Source organism: Patella vulgata, chromosome 6 (genome assembly GCF_932274485.2).
Source record: "Patella vulgata chromosome 6, xgPatVulg1.2, whole genome shotgun sequence".
NCBI classification, from domain to species: domain Eukaryota; kingdom Metazoa; phylum Mollusca; class Gastropoda; family Patellidae; genus Patella; species Patella vulgata.
The window spans coordinates 10,272,339-10,284,507 of NC_065884.2; the positions used below are offsets into that span (position 1 = coordinate 10,272,339).

The 12,169-nt window shown below is 33.4% G+C and overlaps 1 protein-coding gene across 4 annotated transcripts in view; it reads right to left on the minus strand.

The window, feature by feature from the left end:
* Positions 1-2,172: 2,172 nt before the first annotated feature.
* The window catches only part of LOC126825132 (uncharacterized), a 67,198-nt gene continuing 57,201 nt past the window's right edge, over positions 2,173-12,169 (minus strand). For all 4 annotated transcript variants that reach the window (XM_056101591.1, XM_056101592.1, XM_050554626.1 and 1 more), the window contains 3 exons: positions 11,744-11,776; positions 5,936-11,175; positions 2,173-4,908 (listed from right to left, as the gene is read on the minus strand). In XM_056101591.1, coding sequence (XP_055957566.1) covers positions 11,141-11,175; positions 11,744-11,776 — 68 coding nt within the window. In that variant the 3' untranslated portion in view covers positions 2,173-4,908; positions 5,936-11,140. The remainder of the gene's footprint in view (positions 4,909-5,935; positions 11,176-11,743; positions 11,777-12,169) is intronic.

The window sequence follows — 12,169 nt, forward strand, 5'->3', positions numbered from 1 at the left end:
AAATCAAATATTAATATTAGAGGCAATTGTTTATATTTCCCATGGTGTTTTAAAAATCATGTTTTCGATATTTGTTTTATGAATCGAAATGTGTGTAAAATATTTTTTACTTAAAAACATTTGTACAGTCTTGATTATTTAGTCTCTTATTAAAATGTTCATAATATATATTAAGAGTAGATTTGATCACCATGTAATGTAGTTCATATTTTTTTTTTTTTTGTGTATTATAAAATGAAATGTAAATTTGTACAGTAAATGAATAAGGATAATAAATGTATATTTCATTCTTCTATCCTGTTTTTTTCGCTTGTTCAATTGGGAAGTTCGATTTTAGAATGACAATTGGCGTTCAAGTTTTTGCAAGTTGTTATCATATAAACTTCTGAGATATTTAAGCAAATATGTTTTCTAATAATGTCCGAAGCAAGATGACTAATAAAATAAGACATTCCCCCCCCCCCCCCCTATTGCTTAACATCTGGAAATCTTCAGGTTAGCATGTGTGTGTTGCATCTTAAGGTCTGTCATTGAGTCAGCTGCCGTGGTTTCGATTCCCCAGTTGTATGTGACAAGGAGTAGGGTCACCTGTCCAACCTCGTGGGTTTTCTCCTGGTCCTCTAGTTTCCTCCCACTGCTAAAGACACCTACACATAAGTGAATTATTGAAATAAAATTGAATCGTGTTAGTCCCAAAATGACCTAGTTTGTGCCGAGTGGATGTTAAACGCCATTTCCCTCTCTCATTAGATCATAGTCGAGTAGTGTGCTAACTTTTATGGTGAAAGGCACAATATTTGCACACTTCGCCTGGACTAAATTAACGTTATGGAGACCCACAGTAAAGGACACAACCGTTTCACAGCTCATACCTGCCTCTCTGAAGTTAGCATGGTATCAAAATTGTTTGATCAGTTACCAATGTGTGTCAAATTCACCTTCCTAAGTGGGTAAGACGCTGGCTCGATAGCCTCACGGTCAGGTGTTCGAGCCCTGCATTGGCCAAGAAAGTTTATTCAGCTCTCTAGTCATTCATATGGGATGAAAAACCAAGGTCCCGTACACACATTGGCGTTCACGTAAAAGATCCCTTGACATTTGGAATTCGATACAAGAGTAGGCCGTAGTAGGCAAAATTTTCCTCATAGCAAACTGTAATCATTAGCCCAGTTCAGAGTAGGACGTTAAACCTCATTTCATTTTCAACCACTTTAACAATAGATCAGCTATTATACAAGTTTGCACAGAAAGCTGGTGACTAACGAGACTTGTGCAAGGTTCAGCTAAAGTGTAACTGGCTTGGGAGAAAAAACACAAGTTTTTATGTCACTTGTACAGTCCACATTGAGGTGGAGTTCAGTCAGATCAATTTCCACTGTTAGCCCTCATCTATCCCAAGCAATCAGTTCCTACTTCGTGTTGGGTGGTTAAAAGAGGTAAGGATCAAGTATTGTCTATGGTGAGTGATCTTTGCAACATAAGTTTATTCTGATGATTTAACTATGTGCCTTTTTCCTACGAAAAGAATTTTAACTGGATGTCAATCCCTTTGACGGTATCCATAAAATATCCTCCGAAAATGGATGATTTGGCGGGTATTGACCTATTCAAGACGATAGATGTTGCCAATTGCATCCTGTCCTGACCCCAGAGACAATAAGGTATTTCATCAATGGAGTTCAGGAACAAACAATCCAGATATTGAATGGGAAGGCAGGTGTCTTTACCCCCCCCCCCCCTCCCCCAACTGGCCCCGATTTATATATAGAGAGACTGACCATCTGCGGCTATGGTCACCATTTTGTTACCCAGTCTGTATGTTTAATAAAGCAACTTTAGAACAATACAGATATAAGATCTTTTGACATCTATTTGAAACATGGGCGGGGTTTGGTTGTCCAAGTGGTCAAACGTGCTTGTTGTTTTAATCCCAACCTTGTACAAGGACATGGGTCACCTGTCTGACAACATGGGTTTTCTACAACCCCTACATGCCAGCTAATTAGTAAAATAGAAATATATATTAGTCCCAAAATAACATTGTTTAGGTTGAGTGGCTGTTTAATCCAATATTTCTCCATTTCAAACCTAGTGCTGAGTAAAGATTGAAGAATCTGAAGAATCTTTTCACAAAAATAAACATCTCCCCAACAAAAAACACAAAAGCAACAATACTTTATTTCATCATTTATTTGTGCAAGCTCATCACATCCACAGTTGATGGGCAAAAATTATTTGAGCACTTGACTCAAGTATCTGATATTTTAACACTTTATAATTCAATATACAGTTACATTACCAACTGACCTTCAAGTTTAATTAAGGGTCAAAGTTGAAAAGGTCACTATATAATTATTGGTTGGTATTCATGATACCAAGGTACATACGAGAGTTAGAACCATTGAAAATGATAACATTACGAATGGAAATTGAAACTTCAATCGCTCAATAATTTTCAAATCGACCACAGGAAAATTATTATTTTCAAGGTTGTGTTTCAAAGTTGAAGGTCAAATAAAGAGCAAAGGTCAGGGGGGTATAAATAATCCAACATACATTTTTTAATGCATAAACCTGAAATCATATTCACATTGATTTTCATGAGTAGTTATCAACAGAATCTAAAATATTTAACACGATTGGGCAACTACAGAAACTAGAAGCACAGAATTCTAACAAATCTTTTTTCTATTACTAATTATCCTGAACATTAAAGTTGCTTACTATGCTGGAGTTTCTGGACCTGCGATAAATTTGACCAGACTTTGAAACAATTTTCACCAATATTTGAGTTGTACAGAATAATCATTTGTATATATTTATATATATATTTACAATTCTGGTAAATTGAACATTTTCTGTCCACAATAGGTAATAATTACATTCTTGTGTTTAAAGTGTATGATGGTATTAAAATATTAAAGGGACATGGTGCTGAACAAAATTTTAAATACACTGAATTCAATACAAATGTGGTGGCATTTTGTTATTTATTTCAATCTGAAAGATCTTTTAAATAGATATCATATATGAAATTGTGAAATTTTTACCATGTTCAAATGCTTGAAATTAATAATTAGATTCATCAACATGTCCCTTTAACATTTGTCAACCTGTATGAAATTATCCTCTTACAAATTCTTCTCAATAAATTAAGCCACTCAAAAACGTTATCAATTTATTACACTGTATAACACAAATGTATACAAATGTATGAAAATGAAAAAAAGTTAGAAAATTTGTTCCTTTTAAAAACAAACCATATTAAAAGAAAGTTTATTCTATTTTCAGGACATTAGTGGAGTTCAGACCGATTGGCAGGGAGGAGGATTAGCCGGTTAGATAAGGTATTTAATGTTAGTAAGCAATTATCTGTCACAATGTTACTAACCAAATATCAGTCACGATGTTACAAACCAATTATCAGTCAGGCTATTACTAACCAATTATCAGTCAGGCTGTTACTAACCAATTATCAATCATGATGTGACAAACCAATTATCAGTCGCGCTGTAACTAACCAATTATTATTTAGGATGGTACTAACCAATTATCACTTAAATGTATTCATTGCGTTTTAATTCTTTGAAATATTTAATTATATCGCATGTATATTGTCTGACAGTTAAGGTTCTCCAATCGGTCAAGACTGTCAAATATGGTTGAAACAAGAACCCTGGTTAATGAGAGAGAGAGAGGGGGGGGGGGGTAACATCCACTAAACACAAACTAGGTCATTTCAGGACTAGCACATAGCTCAATTTCATTTCAATAACTCGCATGTGCATAGGTAGGTGTCTATGGGAGGAAATATGAGGACCAGGAGAAAACCCATGAGGTTGGACAGGCGACCCCCCCTCCGACGCGACTCCTTGTCTTATAAACCATTTGAGAGGAAGCAATGGCTATTTCTTTCAAATATTAATAGATTTGAGATTTTATTGGCCAAAAAGAAACAAAGAGTCTAAACTATCAATATAATGACCATGAGAAGGGGAGGAAATTCCATTATGTTGACTATTTCACTTCAAACCTATTTAAATATTCGTAATATACAAATAAAGAGCAACCTTATTCTTATTTCAAATATTTCAGTATATGACATCATTGATAGATAATCGTCACACACACATGCACACACATTGGAGACGCACATACATTTAATGACAATAACACATAGCACATACATTTGACGCAGATACACCCTTCCACACATTCGACTTAAAGCAATACAACAAAACTAGAACCAGAACAATACATGAAAAGAAAAACAAAATATCGTAAATTAATTTTTCAAAAATAAACAATTTGGATCGGACAAATCACAAATATAAACCAAATAAAACACATGATGACCTTGATATATCTTTTTTTTTAAATATGGAATCTCTCGGTAATTAACACTTAAAGTTAGTCCAGATCTACCAGTACTGGTAATAGAAATACAGACTACCTACAGTGCAAACTGTTCTATAAATAATAACACATCTTAATGATTTTTTAATCTCAATGTTTTTCTTAATATTTTTAACCAATTTTATATATAATAACATTTTTTCACAGGATACAATATTTATTTTATTTTTCATGGTCAAAAAACATATGCTGTCTCATAAAAATAATTGATCTTTTTATATTGGGTAATGTTAAGTTACCTCCCTTTCCAAGTCACTTCACGAAAATTACATTTAAATAGCATTTCATTCTGAAGTTGCAGAAATCAGAAAGTGATAATGAAAATGCTTTGACAGCACCACCTTAATTGACACTATTACTTAGTCATAAGTTAAATAGTAAGTTATATTCAAATTTTTAAAGAATATAATTTGATTTATTTTTTTCTCCATTTTTATAAGACAGCGAATAGAAATCTTGATTTTTTTTTCTTATCTCTGAATATTCATGAATCTGAAAATAGAAAGATAAAAAATAATAAATGTCTGAATTACAAAATGTAGAAGCCTGAAAATTTTGTAAGTTCAGTCAAGATTTTGTAATTTGGAGAATATTCTGAATAAGAATGGACAAAGACTGGCTCAAAAGAGCTTGGATATGGTTAACGTCTAGTGAAAAGTAATGAAATTTTAAGTCTATCCCTCTCTTCTTGTTGCTACGACAACAGGAATATACTTTTGAATTTTGATACAGTAATTGTATATTATAACCTATTGTGACACAAGCCGTTGATCTTGTATGGTTTCAGTTTTGTTGTTTAAGTTATATCTTGCAGCCACGGTGGCTCAGTGAGCAACAAACAGATGCTGGCCAAAAAAGTTCTTCAGGATTTTCCACCCTCGTCATTGGAACAGTTGGTGCCGAAAAATAGCACATAAAACACCATTCCATATCTGACCCTGAGTTCACAAAGCATTCTCAGACTTCAGTTAAGAATTTATTCAACTTTCAATCACTGTTTATGAGATATATCTTTAATCCAGAAACACAAAACTATGCACATAGTTTCTTATTGATGTATATCATTGGTGAAGTGTCAAAAGGGTGTACCTAAGAATTTCTAAAGATTAAGAAATAGAACCTTTTGCATTTCAAAATTTCCACAAATCAAGATGCAACATTTGGACACATGATACCCAGAACATTTCTAATTGGCGTAGAGATAGACAGCTTTGGCAGAAATGTGCATATTAATTGGGAGATTTTAAAAATGCAAAAAAGTATATTTGACTAATTACCCCCCCCCCCCCCCCCCCGAGATACACCCTTTTGACACTTCACCGACGTTATGCTACATTAAACAACTAAAAGTGAACGATTTTGAGTAAATTCTTAATTCGAGTCTAAGAATGCTTTGTGAACTTGGAACCTGCATTGCTGTATTAGTTTGATAACTTTGAGTGGATACTCTTTGAAACGTTGCCTAAATATAGGATGCATTTTGTTTACTAATTGCCACTAACAGATTAATAATATTTACCTTATGTTGTTGTGTAGAGATCTGGAAAATTAATCTATTCCACACACAATCTAAGACTGGATATCAGAGAGTCTTGTTTTCCTCGTACTGTAAATTATTCTAAATATATTTGACATAGAAGCTCACACAATATTTAGTTGTTAATAATTGTACAATAATATGAAGAAAAAAAATGATTGTTGCTAATTCATTTTGGTAGTATGACCTATTTGGCTAAACAGTTATAATACTTGGGCCTATTTTTCGAAAAAAAAATAAAACCACCAAGTGATCCGATATTACGACAGCTCTGGGGATAAAAAAATCAAATTAACTGCCATATACATGCTAAGTATTAAGATTTCGATTTTGTACGCTTTAACATTTTTTTCGTATTCATTTTGTCAGGTAAGCATTGAACTCTAGGTATTTCTCCTGTTCTGCGTGGTTGAGATTCAAATTTTGTATACCTTAACACAATGAACTGAAAAATATTCTTCATGTTCTGTTTGCTCAAGATTCAAATTTTGTAGCTGTAAGATTCCGTTTGTAGAGCTCCAAACCTTTTTCAGGTTCTCTTTGATCAAGATTTTAATTTTGTATGCTTTTACACGCACGAAGTTCAAAATATTTTAAATTAAACAACCACCACTTTTATTCATTTTCCCATTAAAATGCAAATATCAAAAACTGTTACAAAAAGGAGGTAATTCTTATTCAGCATTTCATCAAAGATTTTATAAAATTATGTTTTCAATTTTTTACCCAGAAGAATTTAAATGCTGTATTTCTTGACAAAAATATATCGTATTAAAAGGAAAAATATTTTGTTTTACAAAAAACACATACAGTATGCCAAGCATGGTATAAACAAACAAAAAAATAATAAATAATTACCTTTTAAATTTTTACTTTTTTTGGACAAATAAAAAATAAAAATAAACAATTTTTTTTGGGGGGGTGAATATAATGAAAATAATTGCCCACATATACAATTTTAACACATTTACAATAACACAATTTATAACCAATAAAGAAAGACTTGCCTTCAGACAGATTTCATACAAACTGTATGAATATATGAAAAATAAAAATATTTTCCTAATATCTTGTTGTCCTAGCTATATGGTTTGTAGTTTGTCAATCTAGTCTTCTGCGATAGATCAACACCTAATTTAAAATGGCTAAAAATATCATTTCACAATTTTTTGAGAATATAGATTTTGCCCATGACTGACTTTTCCACTAGAACTAGAAGCTGCTGCATTTCTGTGCTTCTCTATTCCATGCAATTAGGTTTGTGATTATTGTAAAAGTTTACAGCATAAATCACAGACAAATTTTACTGCATGTAATAGATACAAGAATATTGAATCCAAGAATAACCAATGAAATCTGTTCAATATCAATTATCTTGTTGTTGTTAAAAAATGACAGCTTCCACCATCTGGACTTGTTTCTCTGTGGTGTTTTAATCTGTATATATATAGTATGGACGCCATCAAGCAACTTTTAGTGTAGTAGGATTTTAAACACCCATTACAGCTGCTATTAAATGGGATTTTCAGATCCTACTTTTCTGCATTGACTGGGCTAATAAAGAAGGGCATATGCCATCAGTGTTTTATCAAAGAAATTTTGCCCAGACACAGACACTAATGCCTACTCTTTATTTCAAATTCTATGTGTAAATGGGACCTCTGTTTTTCATGCCATCCGAACAACTAGACTATTCCTTGTTAGGTCCTCCGTTAAGCACCAGTGACAAAGGGGAAACAACACTGGAGAATCCCGAGGTAATTTCTCGTCCAACACCGGGAGCGAACCTGAGACCAGGTTAGCGAGCAAGTACCTTTCTCACTGAACCACCTCAGCTCATTTCCAGTTGGATGGACTATCAAATGAATAAAGTCAATGATTCTCAACCAGTGTGCTGCGGAATTTTGAACGGCACACTTAGAAAATGCGAAAAAACCACATGATCCCAAATGAGTCTTCACTGGTGTCTACCGATAAGTTCATGGCTGTGTTTTTCTATACTTAGTTCGAGTCATACTATGTGTCTATGACTAGTCTCTGCCGTTGTATACCGCCTGACTAGCCATGTTTTTATTTTGCAAATTTCAAATATTTTTCATATGTATTTAGCCAGGTGTGCCGCTATGTTTTCATGTGTTCCAAGGTGTGCTGTTGGCAAAAAAAAGTTGAGAACCACTGAATTAAGTCGTTATCATTATTATTATTCTAAAAGGGTGTGGCAGGCTTAATGTTGACATCACATAAGGAAAATATTTTTGATTCTCATAAATTACATGTATATCTGACTGAAGACAAGTTTCACTTTTTTCTCTCAAGTAACAAACAGTAATAACATACCATCCTACTTCTTAAATAAATCAAAATTTCTTCATCTTAAAAAATAAAAAGGAAAGAAAACTCAAATCTATAGATAACTAAGGATTGAAAACTTATTGACTTCTACAAGCCATTCAATTTGAGGTATTCTTATTTTCTTTATTTTTCAATTTATTTCAGTATTCCTTCCTCAGTTTTTAATATACTTCCATTGATTAGTTATAAAAACATTGGCCCACAGATTGTTTTAAATCTCATTACAATAAATCATAATTTAATAAATACAGTTTAAATGCATGTACATTACAAATCAATACAGTGGCTTATCAGATAGGTTGGAGAGAGAGAGAGAGGGGGAGAGAGATGGGGTTTAACATCCACTTGACACAAACTAGGTCATTTCAGGACTAACACATGGTTCAATTTTATTTTCTATAATTCGTTTGTGTGTAGGGGTCTTTAGCAGTGGGAGGAAACCAGAGGGCCCAGAGGAAAACCCATGAGGTTGGACAGGCAACTCTACTCCTTGTCACGTACAACCGGGGATTCGACAGATGGGTTGGTGATTTGGAGGCATTGCCATGTTGTATTGTGAGATATATTTCGGGGGATAGAAATTTCAGTAAGCCTGGACATCAGGCACCTGTCATAGACAAGTACAAATTTAATATCACACAACCACACAACATATACAGTATATTATAATATATAAGTTATGTGATAATATGTGTCTGACAATGTCTGATGAGTGCCTTATCTACAGGCTTGTTTATATACCTTATGTGATAATTTGTATTTGACAAAGTCTGTGACAGGTGCCTTAAGTCCAGACTTGGATTACACCATTCAAGGATTATAATGTCGGTGATCTGTAAGAACTGATTCTTAATTCTTACAATTAAAACTATAAATTTTGCAATTTCGTCTCTCTACATTCTAACCAACATTCTAATCCAACTTTCTCCCAACCCCTGGATACACACCACTGTCACTTAATTTCTTTTTGGACAAGGACCTACCGGTAATCAAAATTCAGATAGTATCAATTAACGGTTGAACAGGTGGACATCGTACGGTACATTCAACAATGTGAATTTCACATGAAACCAATCTTGTATAAAATTTTAAATTTAGTAAGAATCTAAAAGTCTTATTTATTAAATATACGGTATCATGTTTTCATAACTATCCAAGTTGTCTGATGTTAGGGAAGAGGAGAGGAAAAATATCTGTTCGTCGTATCACAGCTTGTTCAGTATACGTCCATAGCACCACCGCACCTCCATATATGGTATGGCGGATGCCAATTCTTCAGTTACGGGATAATGTATGTACGTAGTGAATGCGAAGAAAACATAATCATTGACCACAATATATATATAGATAGATTTGTATAATAAACGCAAAACAAAGGCACGGTCTGTAGCTGGACACTAACACAACGGTTGTGACTTAAATAAATTCTCAAGTTCACGCGAATGTTGGGATGTTAAAGTCGAAGGAGCTCAGTTTGACTTTGTGATTATGCGAAAAACAACATTTTCACACATTTTTGTACGATGACACAATTTAACATAACACATTTATACAATTTTTAATATTCTGCGAAATTATGATTTACTGCTGAATAATGATTTACTGCTGATCTGTTATTAAGCAATCTGCTTAATCTGCTGAAACACAGTAAACCATACTTCACAGGATGACAGGCTTTACCAACATTAAACAATGCTGGATTTAATTCTTTCTTTAAAATTTGCTGCAGAACTAGAAAAATGGCTGCTCACAATGTAACTCTCAGGATTTAATTCTTTCTTTTTATTTGCTGCAGAACTATAAAAATGGCTGCTCCCAATTCTTGTAATCCATTTATTTTAATTAATGATGGCGATATATCACATGTACAAAGACGACGCAACAATAAGCAATGATGTTGATTTAACAGCTTCATTCACGCAATGACATTACAAAAACTAATGTTTTATCTGAAATAGGATATATGGGAACAAATCTCTCTCTAAGTCAGTTATAACGTAATATGAATATCTCTCATCATTATAGTTTTATACAGTACCATGTAATCTGTTATGAAAATGAAAAAGGATGCATCTCTGGAGTCTTATTAAAACATAGCCGTGGATTAAAATTAATGCCCAATGATTTGAGTCGGGCGTCAAGACAATAACATAATTCTAATCTGAATATCACGTTTCCACACTCAGACATATTATTGATTATTCAAAGTAAAATAAAGATTCTCTCGAACTTGTCTTCGTATCCATTGGGTAATTTATTTAGTCAACTATAATTCTAATGCCCATATTAGAATAGAAATGGTTTACAAATTAATGTTCAATCTCTCGTCCTTATCACTTCCATCCAATCCATGATATTTACTTCTTTCTTTATCCAAAATCGATAAAATACAAGATATATCCCATTAATCGATTTTGAATACCTGCTGACCGACCGTAGATGTTTGTTAAATTGAAGCTAAAACAAAATACACAGATATATAAATATGGCTGCCATGGTAACTACGGAAACATGTTTATATCACTCACTTTCAGTCACACAGAAATATTCCATATAACATCCTCAACGGATTCAGTTTTCCATTTTAAACATGAATGAATTATCAAATTTAGTTTTTATCAATGTTCACACAGGAATTTATTATAATTCATAATGTATTTAAACATTAGCTAAAGTTTCAAGCTGTTCACACATATGTACGTTTTATATTTTCTTATAAATAAAATTCATTGTCGCATTTATGTCTTTTAATAACGCAACGAATAATGAAAAACAGACAACAAAAACAACATGACTGATATCCCTCTATCATTTGAATTAAATTAACAACTTGTTTTACTGACTTCCATAAGTTTGTACACACTCAGGGTCTGAAAAAAGACAAAGTAATAAAATATAGTACTATTGATCCTAAAGGGTAATCAAATTCGGAAACCATGAATACAAAATGAATCAGGGTATTAATAAATGAACTCTATGAAGATGATAGAAATGGGATTTAGCTTCCTACTTTTCTGCACCAAATTTATTAATAAAGACAAGTGGTCGTCATTCAGGGGCATTTCCTTATACTGGTAAACTCCAATCACTAGGGTTCTTTCAAGTCCACTGTACACAGGACCTCACTTTTCCATCTTGTCCAAATGACTAGACCACTAACAAGGGGGAAACCAGGATTGCTGTGGGGACCATCTGATTATTACATCACCAACTCTACATACATGTACAACTCTGGCTCCATCAGAGACATGTCAAAAGTGGTATACGATGTCCCAGACAAAGTAAGTGTACTAAAACCTGGCATTTCATGTCATATGACCCCGCCCCAACCCGTAACCAAGCAACATAGTATTTTCCATGACCATTTAACAGAATACTTAAATTTTTGTAACATAACTTCAGTAAATCTGTAATCAATACATGTTCAAACACACTTACTTTTAGACTTTAATTCCATAACTTTGTCCCAATCTGAAATGAGAAAATTAAAACCTTTATATTCAGACATTCAGTGGAATAATTACAACATCAAATTATTGATTATTATCTACCCATACAATCAATCTGATTAAAACACAGATCCTATTTCGTTCTTTTTTATAGTTCAAAATTTCGTTTTACTTGTCCTTAATACACCAGGATCTGGAAGAGTTGTTATCATTGACATGTTCTGGCTGATGTGAGGGTTTAGGCCATGAAATGGTCTGTTACGACGACTTCTTGGCATTTGATGCATGGAACTGTTGGTAAACCATTAGAAACATCAACGCTGATTGATTAATCAATGTCTGACGTCATAGGGTCAAAAGCCACTCGTATGACCCCTGAGGCGCCTCCCAGTACAACCGGTCAGATCTAAATGTA